This window comes from Epargyreus clarus, unplaced genomic scaffold (assembly GCF_041222505.1).
Source record: "Epargyreus clarus isolate Ecla_fem2 unplaced genomic scaffold, WU_Ecla_fem_2.2 ptg000018l, whole genome shotgun sequence".
Lineage (NCBI taxonomy): Eukaryota > Metazoa > Arthropoda > Insecta > Lepidoptera > Hesperiidae > Epargyreus > Epargyreus clarus.
Window position 1 is genome coordinate 13173694 of NW_027332226.1, and position 19433 is coordinate 13193126.

At 34.4% G+C, this 19433-nt stretch overlaps 1 protein-coding gene across 1 annotated transcript in view; it reads right to left on the bottom strand.

Annotated features, from left to right (window-relative positions):
• Positions 1–368: 368 nt before the first annotated feature.
• LOC140749440 (carotenoid isomerooxygenase-like) overlaps positions 369–19433 on the bottom strand; it is a 30090-nt gene continuing 11025 nt past the window's right edge. The window contains exons 8-20 of the mRNA XM_073082477.1: positions 17865–17976; positions 15262–15408; positions 14115–14225; positions 13745–13842; positions 12942–13022; positions 12636–12716; positions 12230–12354; positions 8995–9171; positions 8388–8544; positions 7955–8016; positions 7361–7459; positions 6497–6539; positions 369–561 (exon numbers count right to left, since the gene is read on the bottom strand). Coding sequence (XP_072938578.1) covers positions 434–561; positions 6497–6539; positions 7361–7459; positions 7955–8016; positions 8388–8544; positions 8995–9171; positions 12230–12354; positions 12636–12716; positions 12942–13022; positions 13745–13842; positions 14115–14225; positions 15262–15408; positions 17865–17976 — 1421 coding nt within the window. The 3' untranslated portion in view covers positions 369–433. The remainder of the gene's footprint in view (positions 562–6496; positions 6540–7360; positions 7460–7954; positions 8017–8387; positions 8545–8994; positions 9172–12229; positions 12355–12635; positions 12717–12941; positions 13023–13744; positions 13843–14114; positions 14226–15261; positions 15409–17864; positions 17977–19433) is intronic.

Genomic DNA, 19433 nt, shown 5'->3' on the forward strand with positions numbered 1-19433 from the left:
TTGCACGTTAAATCTTTTAATTCTTCACTTTAGTCGGTTTAGTAAAAAATAACTAAGCATAACAATTATTTATTTTATGTATTTAACAAATGTTTTACGTAAATAAAGGAAAATACCAATTAATCTTATGGCAATAATTTTATTTGAAACTGCTATAAAAAGTAATTAACTTTTATGAGTAAGTACTATATAAAACTTAAATTTTATAGGCTTTAGCAATAATAATTGCTTGCAAATACTTACTTATAAATACAATACTTATGGTTTAATTCCGCCGAATATTAAAGAAGTAATGATTTATTATTTTAATATATTAATATTAGGAGATTCTTAAAATTTAATATTTTTCAATTAAAAGTAAATTCTGAATCCTTTCACCAGCATTATACGAAACACTTCATAATTGAACCCATATTTTCCCAAATTAGCTATATTAGCTTCGTTTTTCAGGAAGGAACCAGCCGTGCAAGCTCTTGGGCGAGGGCGTGGGCGTGCGGAAACTCGCACGCGCCAGCTCTCGCAGCGAGCGCGCGTCCAGCACCAGCAGCGCCAGCTCGTGCGCTTCCGCACTGTCCGGCGCGCACTCGCGCACCATGCCCGATAGCAGCACACCGTCGTCGTCCTCTTACAATATATATTCAAATTATTTACTAAATGAGAGCTTACGAAAAGATGTATCTTATCTTTATAATTCCACTGAAAGCGCTATTGCTTCTTTGTGCAATTAGCTTGAATAACAACTATATGTAACTACATAATTATTAAAAACAGAATGTTTAAAAATACGGCATAATATGTCACCCCTACAATTTAAACAAATCCTAAATCCTAATCCTCACTATCCTCCTTACTTTTTCTATGCACAGGTTGTCTGGAAGGGATCGCTGCTTAGCGATAAGGCCGCCTATTGCATACGTTTAACTTATATAATTGTGTATTAATGTTCTGTTTTATTAAAGTGTGCAATAAAGAATATTCTTTCTATCTATTAATCATACCGGTTGAGCTGTAAGTACCACCAAATAAATAAAACCAAGATACGCTCGAAAAACAATTCCCTCCACATTGTTAAAAATAAACTTTAATAAATATTGACGTCCACATTGTAGATGCCGTCATCATGACAACTTAAGCATAATTATTCCTTTCACACAAGAGACTGTCCCGCTTCATGCCGTAGTTTTTTTATTATCTGAAAAAAATATAGGAGAAGTAACTGTCTTCGCCTTTTCTAAAATCATATTTAGAAGGAAATCAAATACAATTACTGGGCGGCTCTATGTCAACATCTACGCCGCAACCGTAAAAATATCTATATGGAAGCCCTGAAAACATCATTTATTTAATGTAACACCTCAATGGTAAAGGTACAAAAGGGCAAACTTAATGCTAATTATTTTCTAGTCAACAATAGTTTTCGTGAAGAAAATTTGCGGCGGATGTTAGAAGGAAAGATATTTATCACCTTTTATATTAATTAACTATAAACAAAACCTATGTAGAGTTGGTTACAGTAAGAGTAGATGACACAAACAACTATCCATAGACTTGGATGTTTTAGACTTACCGCTTAAGCAGTTACCGCTTAAGCATAGAGCCACCTACAGAGTAGGTAGCAGTATTTGTCTAAATATCCTGATTTGACTTGAAGATGTACAATGTATACCTATACAATGTCCGGTTCTTGTTCTCGTAGTTTCTGTGTCAACTGCCTTTTATAGGTTAAAGCAATTTTAATACACAATAATGATAGTACGTTACTTTGCTGTTGTAACAAGCTGGTTATACTTGAACTCTTATTATTAACAATAATTGAGATTCATGTAATGAATGCGGTAAAAAACTTATAATTAGGTTATTAAAATGCGGATGAAATTATGCCTGCGCGCGTAGTATAAACAATTATGCAATTTAAATAATTTTAGATCTTAACTAAAACTGACATGTTTAAACATAAATTTAAAATAATTTATTCGGATCATAATAAAACACAATAGCATTTTTATTTTTTATTTTTAGTATTTGCTTTTATAGCAGCCATAGAAATAAATGCTTTGTGAACTGCCTACCTATAAGGTTCAATGGATAAAATGAAAATCGCTAAAAATAAGTGTTTCTTGTATTGTAATTGGGGTCAACCCCAATATTTATTTTTAGCATTTAGCGCATCTGTGGCGCTGTGTGGTGTCATCGTTATTCACACTCTCTAAAAATTGCAAGTTTTGTCTATTACGGTTAAGATGTTAGTTAGATGAGTAAAATACATAGATAGATCATCCTTACAAGAAGGTGTAACCAGTTTTGAGAATTGAAATTGTTGCGTAAATAAAGTTTTCCTACGTTTCCGTGCTAAAATGTCCCTAAAATGTTTGAAATCCTTTTTTTATTTATTACGTCAATTACATAGTATTTGTTATATATACGTTCATTTTCTCTAAACCAAAATTTATTTGTCAATAATTAAAAAAAAACTGGTAATCAGCGTTTTGTGGCTTCATCCAATTGCAAGAAGGTGAGTATCTCAAAGATTAGTAATTACTCACACCTAACAAGAAAATATTTTTAAATTGTCACTGTCATCTATTTTCTTGTTTGAAAAATATTAAAAATATGTAGTTTTTAGATCATTTACGTACTTTTATCTTTCTCCGTACTTTTTCTTCGATTTCGTGTTTTTGCAACAATTAACTGCGCATGTCGGCATTGTTCCGCGTAAATTACACCATGACAGACATTAGTGGTATTAGTGGCTGACAGAATATTCAGCCGTTTAAGCCATTTAATGGCTTCCTTCAATTACAAGGCGGTGAGATATCTATGACGTTATATTTTAGTTATCAAAGGGTTCGCATAAAAATAAAATTCATGAAAAAGTATAAATATCACTTTTAAACTCTAATAACACCACGGTGAAACACATCTCGGCATAAAAAATCCTGTTATTTTTCCGCAAGGTTTCTACGTAAATATTGCACAAACAAATAAAAAACTGAACCTGACATTGACTATTTTTTATACAAAACGACTTCCATGTATCAGCTTGCCCTTGTCAATATCATTATACTTAGATGTTAAAATAATAGGATGTATACAGGTTGTAGGTTTCAAATCAGCTTTCATGACCAAATCAGAAACTACAAGAAATAGCGAATTATGCTGAAAAAAGTTACGAGCCCGATTTTGACAAACACTAAAACTGAATCATTAGATTTATTCGGGAATAGAACGAGTTCGTTTTAAAAATAAAACAGCCTGTATTATCGTACCATCGGGTAATGTCGCTTATAAGGTTCAAATTCTAGGAATCAATCATAAATTAAACTACTCACAGGTGGTAGAACCCTTTGTGGTTCGACTCCGGCAGCACCACCGCCACACCTATTTCTACCTAATAACAGCAGTGTTAGGCGCTGCTGTGTTCCGGTTTGAAGGGTGTGGTAAGGGAGACAGACTTTTCCGAGGCGTTCCAGCTTAGTCCTCAGGGGTAGCGGCGCATCTGTGGCCGACCGCAGGTAGGAATATCTAATCCTATCTGGGGTTGATTACAGATGTCCATGGGCGGCAGTGGCCACTTACCATCAGGTGGACTGTATGCTCGTCTGCTACTCCTATATTATAAAAATAAAAAAAAATGACAAACTAAAAGAAAGGGGTCATTTTGCCTTGAAGGACTACTTCAAAAATTCACCCTCAGTAAGAAATTAACAATATTTTTCGTGACCACTTTCTCGTAAAAGCGAAACGCGCTATAGTCTTTATGTATGATGTTCAATATATTTGTAATTAAATAAATAATTCTAAGTATCACGTTCTTAGGATAAAAGCGTAAGTGTGGAATGAACTTCCCTAGATAATTCCGGAACCCTATAATTTGAGAAATTTTGGTGTTTCCTTCCATGCAAAGCCAACGCTACATTGAACTTTTTAGTGTCCATGAGCTCGAATTACTTTCAAGTCAAAATATATTAGTTTTCACATATTTCCTTTAGCTCTTCCAATGTATATGACAATCACAATATACTTAAAGGGTACAAGATTCTATTTTTATGTATAAAATACCAGCATTAATTATTCGTTTTAGATTCTATTTAGAGATTTTTCCATATGACCAACTCTATCCCTATGTGCCTACTCCATTCCAATTCAGACCACTACAATTATTCTTGACTAAGTATGTACTAATTAGGTACATTTTGTACCCAATGCCTATTAAATCGCAAAGATGTATTTCATGCTTCCAGTGCTGCACGGAGAAATTCGTATTAAATATGACAGAATGAATAATAAAATAAAACTGCATGTTACTTTTGTTTTTAAACTTTTTAATACACAAAGTATTTAAATGTGGGCAAATTGATCATAGACAACACCTTACGATAAAACTGTTCACATAGCAAAAACTAGGTTTCAAATTACTACAAACAGCAGTACCCTTACCATGAGATTTTTACGTTTTGACAAATACGAGTATGACCGTTTTGGTATTTGTATACGTATTTGCCCATACAAAATCCAATCAGCGCCCCTAGCGGATTGTATCAGAACTATAGTGTCAGTAACGTATCATTAAAATGTCAAAATTGACAAAATCGCGCTTTATGTTTTGTTTCTCTTTTTTGCGAATATGTGAGGCAGACAAAAACACTCGAGCACTTACTTATTGTTACGTTTACTCAGTCTACTGAAGCAAACAGAACAGAATAGTGGAATTAGTAAATATGGGCGGCGAGGCATTTTATAACTATATTATTGTGGGTTTATTTTTGTAACGCCAGAATTGCGCTGAGAGCGCGCTGAGTCAGTATGGCCGCATGGGCGGCGGGGCATTTTATAATATATAATATTAATTTTTATCATGTTAATTTTGATTGTCAATGTGGAATTAATATTTAGGTTAAAATATGGACGACTTCCGGTAGTACTTCAAAACCCTTTGTTAGTCAAAAGTCAAGTTAGTAGTAGTATAAATTATAATAATGTTAAGATATTTATTCTCGTATTTTTAAAACAATATTTTAAATATAATGTTATTTTATTAATAGTTAAATTTATTGTGAATCACGTCACTTGTTATAACAAAACAAGTGATGTGAGAGGGTAGTTTTTACGCTGTTTGTCACTCGAGTAGTATTTAAGCCCACGCGCTGGTAGAGCGTGGTTCATTTGCATTTAATCAGTCGTGTAAGCCGTTACTCTGCCCGAATTGTAAATAAAAGTGAATAAAAGTGATTCTCATATTAAAGTAGTTTCGTTCAGTTTATTAATAAAGTGCGGTAGTGGGATATCGCCGACATAAACGTAACGTAAAATTGTGGGATGTTTTGAAAACTCATGGTAAGGATACAGAAACACAAATCACACACACATTTCTACTTTGCGATCGTGACGAACACAACATCAATACTTTACTTACATAAAACTATAATAATTTGAACAAAGTAAGTAACTTACAAATTAATTATTTATATTTATTATTCCAATTATGAATTATAAACTAAGAAGTCTTTGTAAACAATAAATGTATGTCATTCATTACGTACATTATTTGTGGTAGTTTACACATTTAGAAAGGGGAAATGCCTGCAAGCTGTGTTTCGGGCTAAGGAGATTAACTAAAGGGGATTTCCAAAAGGCCGAAATGTCCATGTTACTTTCAATGTTATCCTTATTGATTCATTGTTAATATAATTAAAATCATAGTATGATTCTTGCAATTTACTGTCGGATGTTACAATAGATATAAGATAGATATTTATTTTCGACAGACATTTTATTTTTGTTACAATTACCTACATTCACTTTTACACTACCACTACCACATTGATTCATTCTTTGAGATCTGACTAATTTTTATTTTGACTAATGTTTACTTTTCAAATCTTATAAATTAAAGAGTCCATCGAGAGTTTTCTTACGTGGATTATAAGGAGATAAAAGATAGTTTAAACTAGATTATGAACTATCTAGGGCTAGCCTAGATAATCTTATTTTCACCAGTAACTCCTAAGATGTAAAAATCATAAAAGTTTATTTTTTTTGATGATCGTGAATATACAAGATACATGAAATAACACATTTTTCAACAGTTTTTCTTTACAAGATTTGTAAGAGTTATGTAAATCTGTTATTTTATAAAACAGTAGTTACGCAATTGTAACATCTCGTCTTTTATTTGTCATCACTTTAAAGGAGTATAATTGTCTAAATTATTTCTTGAGATCCAAGAGACAAAGTAAAACCAATCAGCTAAAACGAATCACTGAAATCTGAGATCACGCGTTTGCTGGCGAGGAACCAGCCATGCAAGCACAGAGCATTAGCCAATTAATTAAATCACTGGGTGTATGAGATCACGCGTGCGCTGGTAGGAACCAGCCGTGCAAGCACTTGGGCGCGGCCGAGGGCGTGCGGAAGCTCGCGCGCGCCAGCTCTCGCAGCTCGCGCGCGTCCAGCACCAGCAGCGCCAGCGCGTGCGCGCTCTCGCTGCCCTCCGCGCCGCCGCGCACCAATGCAATCACGAGGACGCCATCGTCTTCCGCCTTTGAACAAACATAGTACACGTGCATATTTTTTTTTATAAGATAGGAGTAGCAGACGAGCATGCAGTTCACCTGATGGTAAGTGCCTACTGCAACCCATGGATATCTGTAATCAACCCCAGATAAGATATCATATTCCTAACTCACTCTTCAAACCAGAACAGCAGCGCTTAACACTGCTGTTATGAGACAGAAATAGGTATGGCGATGGTGCCGCCGGAGTCGAACCACAAAGGGTTCTACTACCTTTAAAATTTTCTAGATAGGATTAGATATTCCTACCTGAGATCGGCCACAGATGCGCCGCTACTCCTGAAGATTAAGTTGGAACGCCTCGAAAAAATATGTCTCACTTACCACTTCAGACCAGAACAGTCTGTCTTATAACAGCAGCGTTTAACACTGCTGTTATAGGACAGAAATTATAAGACAGAAATTATTAGACTGTTATAGTATTTTTTTGTCAGACAGGGTGCGATGCCGCCGGAGTGGAACCTCAGAGAATTCTACCACCTTCAAAAAGCCTACCTCATGGTAAGCTGTTGCTTGGTGTGGTATTTAAGGTTGGCCACAGAACCCTAGAGGATTAAATTAGTTTTCCTATTGTAAGTCCAACCCTTACCGCACCCTACAAAGTAGATCACAGCTACACTTATCTTGTAATAAGTCAGGAATAGATATGACACTATTCGGAGTCGAAACACGAGGAAGTTACCGCTCAAAGTTACTCACTAAATTGGCATTTGAGTTACCTAATTGATAACATTTGCAACCTGATACAACCTGACCTCCTAAAAGTAGGTATTAGAAAAAAATAATACCTTAGCATTAGGGTGTGGAATGAAGACAGGTTCGCTGGGGTACCAGTCTGTGTCATGCCAGGTCAGAATATCCCCTGTCACGGTATCCACTTTGATTATCTAGAAATATAATAATATTAATCTTTGTCTTATAACTCGATACAACCTCTTCATATTTTAATGTACCTATGTAGTTTATCGTATTCTTTTTAAACGAAAGATCCCTATCATCCCAATCAGTTTAGGAAAAGTTAGTAAGATGTGTTTCTACTCCTGAAAGTAATTTTCTGACGACCCAAGGGCGCTATTGCAATTTAAGACTATCAGGCGCTATAAGACTCTCAATATAATTATAGCGATATCCGCATTTGGCATATCATTAATTTCATCCTTTGAATTCTGCTAAATACACACAACAGGTACATATCGCCTTATAGGATAAATTATCTGCCTCTAAACTTCTAGAAGTCTTCATGAAATTAGAGGCCCAAATTCTAAGCTAAATCCACACAGGAAATTGAATCCATATTTTGAATCTGAGTCTATACTGAGTAGGTCATAGTTATATTCATAGTATTGTGAGTGTTAGGTTATTTATTTGCTTTGGCTATTTACCGCTCCGGGGTTTTCGGCGTCCACATCAGAACTTATAGCGTAGAAATATTGGTACGGTCGACCTGAAAAATAAGTCTTTTACTGTGGAGTTGAGTCAAACACGATATAAAATTACGGCAGCCATGAACATTGAACATACCATCACACCTGATAAGAATTAGTCACTACTAAGTAATTTACATAACTTGTAACGCATCTTAAATAGACGTCACATCACATTTATTACAAATTAATTTTTGACCCTAAGGTCTATGTTGAAACATGTCGCATTAGTGTTACACTCCTCAAACCAGTAGGTACACGTAACATCATTATATAATGGCTGCTATAAAAAACATGGCTGCTATAAACCAGAAATTAGAATCTATTTTATTATTTGCTATAGATTACATTCAATCTGTAACAAATTTTACAAAAGTATTCAAGATCTAACCGTTAAGCAAGCTGTAATGTATCCGGGGGGTCTCGCAGCCGATGTCAGCTAACAACCGCCCCTGAACCTTCGTCATCCGTGGAGCATCTAGGGACATCTCTAACCGCTTGGGCCTCGCTCGGAACCACTCTGCGTAGTCTGCGTTGCTTTGCATGTTCTATAGAGAAAACCTTCTTTAAACATAGTTCAAGTGGGGATGGATTGACGCCCACCACCACTAGTCAATTAAGTCAATGTTTTGTCTACCAAAGATTGAAACTTGACTGTCTGCCTACTAGAAATTGTTACATATCGAAGATGACTATGACTAGGGCCGAAACCCAAGAACAGAACAACATTATTGTTACGAAATTCATCAAAGGGCTAATCTTAAAAGTGACAGAATCTATATCTAACTAACTTAGCATTTCTTTGTTACTATATATATTTATACTGTAACAAACAAATGTTAAGTAAGTTGCTTCTACATCTATTCTTGAAACATGTACAAATATTCTTGCTATAAAAATACTTTATAGGAAAATGGTGATTTCCACATTTGATTAAGAAGACTTACTCATATGTAACTTAAACCAACTCTCCCCTACATCTTATCTAACAAGCTCACCTCTATCGCATGTATGTACATCGCATCCAGGACTTTCGCGTCTTTGTACGCGCAGATGTCGACGAACATCTTGCCGTTCATCTCGAAGCAGTTGATGATGTGCAAGAAGAAGAGAGTGTCTGTACGAAACCGCTTCACTTCCTTCCCGCTCTGCCGGCTTATTAATACTATGTGTGTCTGGAATCAATAAAATATAATATTAAGGGGATAACAAAACAATGAGGGTGGTATGATTACTTACAGTCTAAATATGGAGATATCTCCGAAATACTTCTTAGGCATATTGGATTTCAGCCATAATTGAAGACTGTGACCACTTAACATTAGGGCGACAGCACACTTTTCTACACTAATATTATAAAGAGGAAAACTTTGTTTGTTTATTTGGTTGTAATGAATAGGCTCAAAAACTACTGGACCGATTTTAAAAATTCTTTCACCATTCGAAAGCTACATTATCCACGAGTAACATAGGCTATATTATATATGAAATATATTTGATAAATAGGTTTTGAGACGGTACAAAGTTTGCCGGGTCAGCTAGTTATAAATAAACCCCGTAGGTAAAAATGTCTTGCACATACATAATTAGATCTTAATGTCCCAACAGATGCGGTACGAAATAGTTATTACCTATACCTATATCAATAAAAAGAGCGTCATCAAATTTGGTCCACCACGTGGATCCACATGGTAAAATTATAATAAAACTAGCTGACCCAGCAAACGTTGTATTGCCATATAAATAAAAATAAATAATAGTTAAAAAAAACTAAAAAATACGCTTTTATAAAAAATTCGACCAAAAAATGAAAAATAAATAATAGTTTAAAAAAACTAAAAAAATACACTTTTTATAGAAAATCCAACTAAAAAATAGAAAATAATGTTTTTACAATTTGAATTAAGAATAGTGTAAATAAGATAAAAATATTTTTTATTGTAAAAAAAGCGTGGGGTGCATAGTGTCAATAGTTATAAATATTTTATTGATAGATATTGAGTAGAAGGATTATCATTTTGATAATATCTTAAAAAGCACCCCACGCTTTTTTTACAATAAAAATATTTTTATCTTATTTACACTATTCTTAATTCAAATTTTAAAAACATTATTTTCTATTTTTTAGTTGGATTTTCTATAAAAAGTGTATTTTTTTAGTTTTTTTAAACTATTATTTATTTTTCATTTTTTGGTCGAATTTTTTATAAAAGCGTATTTTTTAGTTTTTTTTAACTATTATTTATTTTTCATTTTTTAGTGATTATTTTAGCGATTATTTTAACGATTATTACGTAGCGTATTATCAAGTTTATCTTTCGAATCAGCATCAGCACCTTTGCTTAGCAGTGCAAAAATGAATATTGGGTCTTTGTTTAACGCAGCTGTATGAAGTGGTGTTTTACATTGGTGTTTATTTTTATTGTTAACGTGAAAATCCCAGAGGAGTTGTTGAATGACATCCGAAATGCCAATGCTAACTGCTTTCTTTCATAATTTATACCATATCCCAGGTCCTCTATCTTGGATAAAAGTAATCACGGAAAAAGGATGATAGAGCATCTTTTAAAAACAGGCGCTGATGGCAATACTCAAGAGAAAAACGGTCAACTGCTTTTCATCTAGCCATTTCAAAAGGACGTCGTCCAATCATCGATTTAATATTACAGCATGATGATGTTAATATCAAAAATAATTCTAGAATTTCTTCTCTTTGTGTTGCTGCTGCCTGCAGAGATTTTAAGACTGTTAGTAGTTTAATTAATTTTACAGCTCGAGTTAATAATATAAGTTGTGACTATGACGATGAGCTGAAATCATAAATGCCTTTACATTTGGCAGCAAGAAATGGGAACAATGAAATAGTGGAAATCTTGTTAAAGGAAGGTGCAGATGTTGAAGTGCTGAATGAATAAGGATGATGAGACACCGCTTCATGATGCTATTAACAACGGACGCGTCGAAGTTGAGGTCAGGTCAGGTCAGGTCAGGTCAAGTCAGGTCAGGTCAGGTCAAGGTCAGGTCAGGTCAGGTAGGTCAGGTCAGGTCAGGTCAGGTCAAGGTCAGGTCAGGTCAGGTCAGTTCAGGTCAGGTCAGGTCAGGTCAGGTCAGGTTAGGTTAGGTGATGGGCGCGCCTGGTAGATTCCTTTATTGGTCTTAACGCAGACCTTCCGGGTCTCAGGAAAACAAAAATCGCTGATCCTGATTATCCTAGTAAGGATAACGGGTCAGAATGTTTAAAATATTGAATTGTCATCGGTCCTTAATAACTATGCCAAATTTCAAGTTAATCCGACGTTTTGAAGAGGGTTAAAATCATGTTCAAAGATTCCGTTACATACTAACATACATACGTCTGAAGCTAATAAAAGCGTATTAATAAAAAAATTAGGGTTGTACTACCCCTAACATTTAGGGGGATGAAAAATAGGAGTTGGCCGATTCTCATAGATACCGGATAAGCACAAAAAATTTCATCAAAATCGGTCAAGCCGTTTCGGAGGAGTATGGCAACGAAAACTGTGACACGAGAATTTTATATATTAGATTTGCAGTGAAGAGGGTTCGACCGCTATCGAGGTCGGAATAATCAACTTAACGATAGGCTAGGATTGGTAAACTTGTCATAAATAATACTACAGGGGATCGTGGACTCATGAACATAAAAACGATAGAGTAGCTTATCTAGTTAAATGTATGTTCTTGTTGTAAAAATATCCTTCTGTTTATATTGCATTACGTAAAAAAGTTATTTCTCTCTTTCTCTGTCTTTCTTTTCAGCTATAAAGTTTTGAATTTTTTTATTGTATTGTATATTAACGAACTTTCACTTGACAACCCGCACGGCGGAACCGTCACCATACCGTTCTCATGCGCAAAGGGATCCAGGTTCGATCCCCGGCTTGAAAGAAATCTGAATGATGAATATCTGTTCAGGGTCTGGGTGTTTGTATTCGTATTTGTGTGTGTCCATGGCACCCAGCATCTAGTATGGGGCTGTGAGTGTAGAAAGCGTTTAATAGTGTTTTGTTGATTGTACCTAAAAATGACGGCATTTAAAAAAAAAGACAAACCCACTGAGTTTCTTACCGGATTTTCTCAGTAGAGGTCGCGTTCTGATCCGGTAGTACTTTAACAAAAATATCGTAGCTGACAATTTGTAAGTGCCGTCGTTGGCCTATACAAAATATAAATATAGATAAAAATAAAAATAAATATTATTATTCAACGGACCTCCTCTTCAGGGTACCAGTGCAGGCTGGAGATGAGCGGGCGGTTGAGCACGTGGCTGCGCGCCGCGCCGCACACCGACACCGTCAGCGGCTGCTCCACTATCACGAAGAAGTTCTCCGTCATTCCTGCAAGTAGAATATTTTATGTAATGATTGCAGAACAAATAAGTGCCTGATTTGAATTTAAGACCAATACTCTAACAAGAACAAAGTGATTTCTCATTTTAAGACCGCTACTAAAACAGTGGAGTTTTACGTAATGGAGAATCTAGTTTAGGATCCATCAATGCGTCATTGTAGACTACATTAGAAGGGATCTCTGTGATATAGCGCAGAATATTATTATATTATAAATGTTTTATATTAGAATCCTTTAAAACCAACATACGAGTAAATGTAAAATTTACCAAAAGTGTGCATGTACGCTGGGTGCAATGGCCACCTTGGCTTCATACTGCCGACCACGCGGGCATTCTCGAACATGTCACCTGAAATAGGAATGTACTTATTTGAAAGATTGAAGGAGGAATAATATTAGGTAAATAATTATAAATATACGATCACACTTCATACTTTGAAAAAATATATATGGTTGTTACGATTAGAGTTATTACGGCTTTAAATGTCAACTTGAACTTTCACATGAAACCAATACTTGGTTAAGTGATGTACAAATGCAAAATACATATCAATCTATAGATTTTTGTATTCACCTTTTTCTGTAAATGGGAACTTAACGACAACGTGTCGCAATCTGCCTTTCAAGATGGACATCCCTACGTTGTAGACATCGCCTGAAATATATAAAATACAAAATAATGATATAACTCCAAAAGGGCCTCTACATTAATCGAACCGTCCTCTTGATATGCAGCTATTTAAATTTACACACGCCGTAATATTTTTTTTTTTTTTTTAGTACACAATCGATTAATCGTTAGTTTTGTTACCATATTCATAAGAATATTGATAAAAATATATGATTTAAAAAAATATTAATAACTTAGGTAGCTATTTCACTAATAAATGTATATTAAATAATTGTTTATTTCTTGTTAAGGATTTCGAATAGAATTAAATTGTTTTAATTTAATTAATTGACCCGCGTGGCGGAGCGGTCACCATACCAATCAAATCAATCTAACATGCAGTGGGTTCGATCCCCAGTCAGGTAGATATCCAAATTACAGATTTAAACTTCTGTTATGGATCCTATGTGATCTATGTGTGAGTGTAGAAAACGTTATACGACGTTATGAGTACGTTTGACGACCCGCGTGGCGGAGCGATCACCATACCAGTCTGACGCGCAAAGGGTCCCGGGTTCGATCCCCGGACAGACTGATATCTAAATGATGAATTTAGATTTCTGTTTCTGGGTCTGGGTGTAAATACACAATTTGTCTATGTGTGTGTCCGTGGCACCCACGATACAGGGAATCCTAGTGTGGGGCTGTGAGTGTGGAAAGCGTGTGGAAAGCGTTATTCTCCTTTTAATACATCATAAAAATATCACCATTGGGCATGACGTGGGGATGGGAAGTGTGGTTCACCAATGCGACGGTATCCATGAGGTTCTTACGCTCCAAAGTGTCTAAGGTTACGGGATCAATTCTGAAAAGTAATTAAAAATTAAGTTTATATTTTAGTATTTATTTATTTATTTTTATGTTACAAATGTTATATTGAACATTGATAGTAATGCAACATTTTGGTTGTATTACATCTGCAGGGGAAACCTTCAAAAGGTACCCGGTGCCGTGGGAGCGACACAGGAAAGCACCATTTTAGTCGCCTCTTACGACAGGCAGGGGATACCGTAGCCCTATTCTGGTCCCGAAACTACAGGGACAGCCTTTATATCGCCTACAAACCAGCCTACCCACCTGTGTATAACTGGACCTTCCGTAAAGGCGTATATTTCGTCTCCGAACGGATACACAGATATCATTGCGTTGTCCGAAAGGAGTTCAGAGGGCTTGAACAATGACGCTACCCTGTAAAAAACACAAAAACTTTTAATTAAATTCCACCCAAGAACAAAGGTTTTCAAATTGACAGTATACCTATTCATATAAAAGAAATATCGAAAATATCTAAGTAAGTATGTACCTAAACTTCATTAGGAAGGAATGATGTTATAAAATTTCTTTCGTCGCTCATTAATTTTGTACAAGATTTTCAGAATAAATAACTACAAAGTAGGAGAGATTTTTGTCATAACATTATTTATACCTTAACTGAAAAAACTAAATTACTATGACTTTATTATTTTTATATGCAAATATTTTAGTCACACTCTGTCCTTGTGTCAGTCAATACTCATATACGAATTGAAGTCCTTTAACAGCGAAACAATAATCTAATTGGCCCTCAGAGCAATTGACAACAAGAACAAGGAACATGGGCACACTGCATTAGTGATTATTCCATTACCTGCACACAGCTATCGTTTAGGAAGGTACCTTCAATTGCGTTTGAAGTGTAGCCCCGTGGCTTATTTAGGTCGTAAACTACATTTAGGTAACGGGTTAACAAGTCGAGCGAAATCAAAAGTTGGTTTTAACCATAGAAAAGAAAAGCAAGTAGAAGTGGTAAGTACGAGCGAATGTATCGGAACCGTTGTCGCCAAACTCACACTTGCCTTTTTCTTGTTACATATAACCTTGTTTTTTCTGTTCCATGGTTTTAACCGTTAGGGACAACATTTCATGCTTTCTACGCTTTGAAGGTATGGTTAAGGTAGGTTAAGTTAAGCGTAGGTTAAGTCGTCAAATGCCTTTTGAACGGTAATATGATAAATATGAGATTTAAAATATGAGATATAACCCAAATCTTGTTACCACAATAAAGTAAAGTAACAAAAATAATACAAATGAAAAATAATAAATACATTTATTATTACTTACAGTACAATAAACTAAAATATTGTTACATTATTACACTGAAATAAAAGGCCTATCAAGAAACTCAATAAGAGAATTTCGAACAATTTTCGAAAGAAATTCAAAATATAATGTAAATGTAGCTTACCTGTCGAATATAGTGTGGCAGGGGTCCGGCACGGCTTTCGTGCCGAACTCCGTGACAACGATCCGATCAGCTGCTCGGTTCTTCTTGAAGGTGTTGGATCGGAGGAAGCGGCACTGGTATGTGGCGTGACCGTCATGGATTGCAAACCTGTGGCAAATTTTAAGTTGATTAGTTTTGTAACATAAAAGTGGCAAGACTAGCAGACGATCATGTAGTTAATTTAATGGTAAGTGAATATTACCGCCCATGTTACATCGACATCTGTTATCAACCCCAGACTAGGTCATAGTCCTAACTGAGCTCGGCCACAGATGTGTTACTACCCCTGAACTAAATAGGAGTGTCTCGGATAAGTACCAGTATGTCCCTTACAAAGGTAAGAATCCTTTGTCTTCCCTTAGTTAAATCAAATCATTTATTTTGCTTAATATAGGTATACAGATGTTATATTATAAAAAATGTCCTCTATATTACACCTCTTAGAGGTAAGCAAAATTTTAATTAATACATAATTGTCTTCTTAATATTCAAATTAAATTTTAAACAGTCAATTTATAATTTCAAAATATAAACATAACAATATTATTAAATTATATATGTCATTATCATTCTATACATTGTCGTTTAAAAAATATTTAACGGAATAGTACGCATTATCAATAATATGTAATTTTAGTAATCTTTTAAATTTATAACCAGTTGCAGATTTTATATAATCAGGGAGTATATTGTATATTTTAGGACCCATACAAAATATACTGTTGTGGTAGAGCTTTGTTCTCGAGTTTATTGTCCTAAATTTGTTAATATGTCTAGCTAGTTAATGTTAATTTTTCGTAATTGTCAACATCTCCATTTACCATTGATGCAATCTCATATATATATAACGAAGGGAGAGTTAATATTTTCAAATTTCGAAAATGTGATTTACAAGAATCAGTTTGTCTTAATTTACATATAGAATGGATACATTTCTTTTGTGCCTTAAATGCCCTTTCAGCACTAACTGCGTTACCCCAAAAAATTATTCCATATCGTAACAAACTTCCAACATACGCATGATATGCAGTTAAGGTTGTAGGTAGGTTCACAATCTTATTTAACTTGTATAAAGCAAACGAAAATGCATTTATTTTCTTGCTAAGGTTTTCAATGTTTGTTTGCCAAGATAATTTATTGTCTATATGTAATCCTAAAAAATTAATGGCATTTGTTTTCCGTATAGATTTGTTTTATTTTATATTTAAATTTCTCACTTGTGTGTTTTTATTCCTAAAATTAATCATGCACGTTTTTTCCAGGTTTATTATGAGGTTATTATTGCTTAACTATTCAATTAACAGCTCTAGTGATTTATTAATTTCATCCTCATATGTAATTGGGTTATTTTCTATAAATATGGCTGTACTGTCATCTGCAAATAATATCATCGGCTGTTCTATTGTTTTCGGAAAATCATTTATATAAATTAGAAAAAGTAATGGACCTAAAATACTTCCTTGGGGAACTCCGAAAAAAGTTTGTCTAGGTTTTAATTTATATTTTACTTCATTTTTATGTATGTAATCAATTTTACTAATTTCTGTGATGCGTTTTCTTACGTACGTCTTTTAAATACCCAAAAAGTTATTACTGTCAGTAGGCAATCAAACCATAAAGGGTTTACAGAATGATAGCAAACTTTATGAAAACTGACTGATATTCTTAATCTGTGACGACCTGCGAGGCGCAGATGTCACCATACCGCACAGTTCGACCACGGTAGAAATATGGTAGATCATTATACTATGGTTCGACGCGCAAAGGGTTCCAGGTTCGATCAACGGACAAAAATCTAAATAATTAATTTGGATATCTGTTCGATGTCTGGATGTTCGTGTATTCGTCTTTGTATAGCCATGACGTCCGCGACACAGCGAATCCTAGTGTAGGGGGTGACTATAGAAAGTGTCTCATCCCAAAAAGGCCCACAAAACTACCAAAAAAATATACGTAAATATATCTGATCTCACATCAAGTCAAAAATGTTTTATTCAAAATAAATTATTTACAGAACTATTTTTGAACGTCAATACATCGTTCGTTATGGAGAAGAAGCGAAAGAAACTTCATAACACACATCTACTATTATATTTATCTTTGGGGGAACAAAATCGTTATATCATGTTTCTAGAAGCAATTTCCTAATCGGTTTAGTTGGCTCATGGACATGTTGGCCATTCACATTGGATTAGCGGTACAACCTTGGCCCAAAATCATCTCTTTGTAATTAAGAACATACTAATAAAAGACACATCATTTTAATACCCTAGCTATGCCTTACGGTTGACGCAGATGTCTTGTTAAGATCGTAACGTAAAAATAACCGTCAGAAGGTAGAATCTACTGAAACACGACTCCGGCGAGACCATTTCCACACCTCTTACTGCCTAATAACAGCAGCGTTAAGAAGAAATAGTCCACTTTAAATATTGACAAAACACTGGATAAGGTATGATCACTATGCCGTATATCCTGAAGGGATCTAATCCACATTGGAGCAGCGTGGTAGTGAGAGACGTGTGCCCAGCAGTGGGACATCAAAAGTCTTATAGGCCACTTACCTATGTAGGAGGGCTGAACTATCGAACAGATGTTTAAAGCGCATCGCACCCACTTTGAGGGAGCCTGGCCCATTGCGGATTAAGGTACCGTCAATCCACGACGGTATTTCGCCTGAAATATTCACATTTTTTTTTTATACTCTCTAGATAAATGCATAATATGTATGTATGCGTACATCTGTATTCTCATGAAATATGATTATGTCGTGCGGAAATACTGAACTTTTTACAAATAGGATCGTATATTCTCTTATATAGATGCAACAGCATTAATGATAAATAAGATTATTTTTTAAGATTTTTGAGCCTAAAATAATAAAGCTTTTTATTTTTCAGTATCATATTGTATAATGAATAAACATTTTCTAAAGGAAAAACTTTTTCAAATCCAACTTGCGTCATTGGCAAAAAAAAATATAAATAACTATTTACAGCAGATAGAAGTATATAAAATAATATAAATATTATGCAGAAGACTCAACTTACAATTAGTATTATTATCATATACATTTACTTAATAATATTTAATGTAAAAAACTTTAAATACATACCGGTAATATCTCCCTCCAATGGTACAGTGACCTCTTCTTCGCAGGATCTCAACCACACGGCAGAATCGCAGTTAGGATATAATTTTTCTTCGCAATTCGTCATATTATTATCTATAAAATATTTTAAATAAATATTGATATTCCCCAATTATGTTAAAGCCCTAGTAATCTGTATTAAATCTATACCATACTTAATAAATATTATTACAAGTAATTTAACTGGTCGTAAAAATAATTATTTATTTAAATATTATAATAGTTAAATATTATAATTTTATAATAATAATTATCATAATATTTTTTAGACTTTGTTGAAACAAAGTCTATAAATTAATAATTACAAAGATAATTAAATAATATAAACAAATTATATCCAATTTACATAATTATATTTCTACAATCAGGTGACAAAAAAAAAGAACATCATATTAAGCTATTATACTATTCGTTATTTATTAAAATTTTTGATCGCATTATCAGCATTTCCTGCAGTATATTGTCTTCTTTTGTGTTGAAACCCAAAACACTCTAAAAACTAACTTGTGATAAAAATCTGTTATATCAACGTAAAATTGCGATCTAGCGGAAAATCGGTGCTTAAAACTGTTTTCGTTTACTACGCAGTAAGCTCGGAGATACAAAGAGCCGGCTGGCAACGCCAAACAACATTTACGCACAAAAACATTTTATCTTTAAAACAAATACCATAATAAATACCTGTTACTAGAAGTCCCGTTGTTTAATTTGAAAAATAATAATTTACGTTAATATTTTAGTTAATATTTTTATATAACGTAAATACCTGTTTAGCACTTTCCTTACTAAATTTCAAGAATTAAAAATATTTTACGTGAACAAGTTAACTAATATTGTACACGGTATAGTCCACGGGCATTCTTCACAATACTTCACTATGAACATAACTGACTACGTGAGGAGTTGTCAGGAGCTCGTGTTAGACTGAAGGAAAGTCCAGGGTAGCGTAGCTACCACCCCGCGACCTTCGCGCGACATTAGG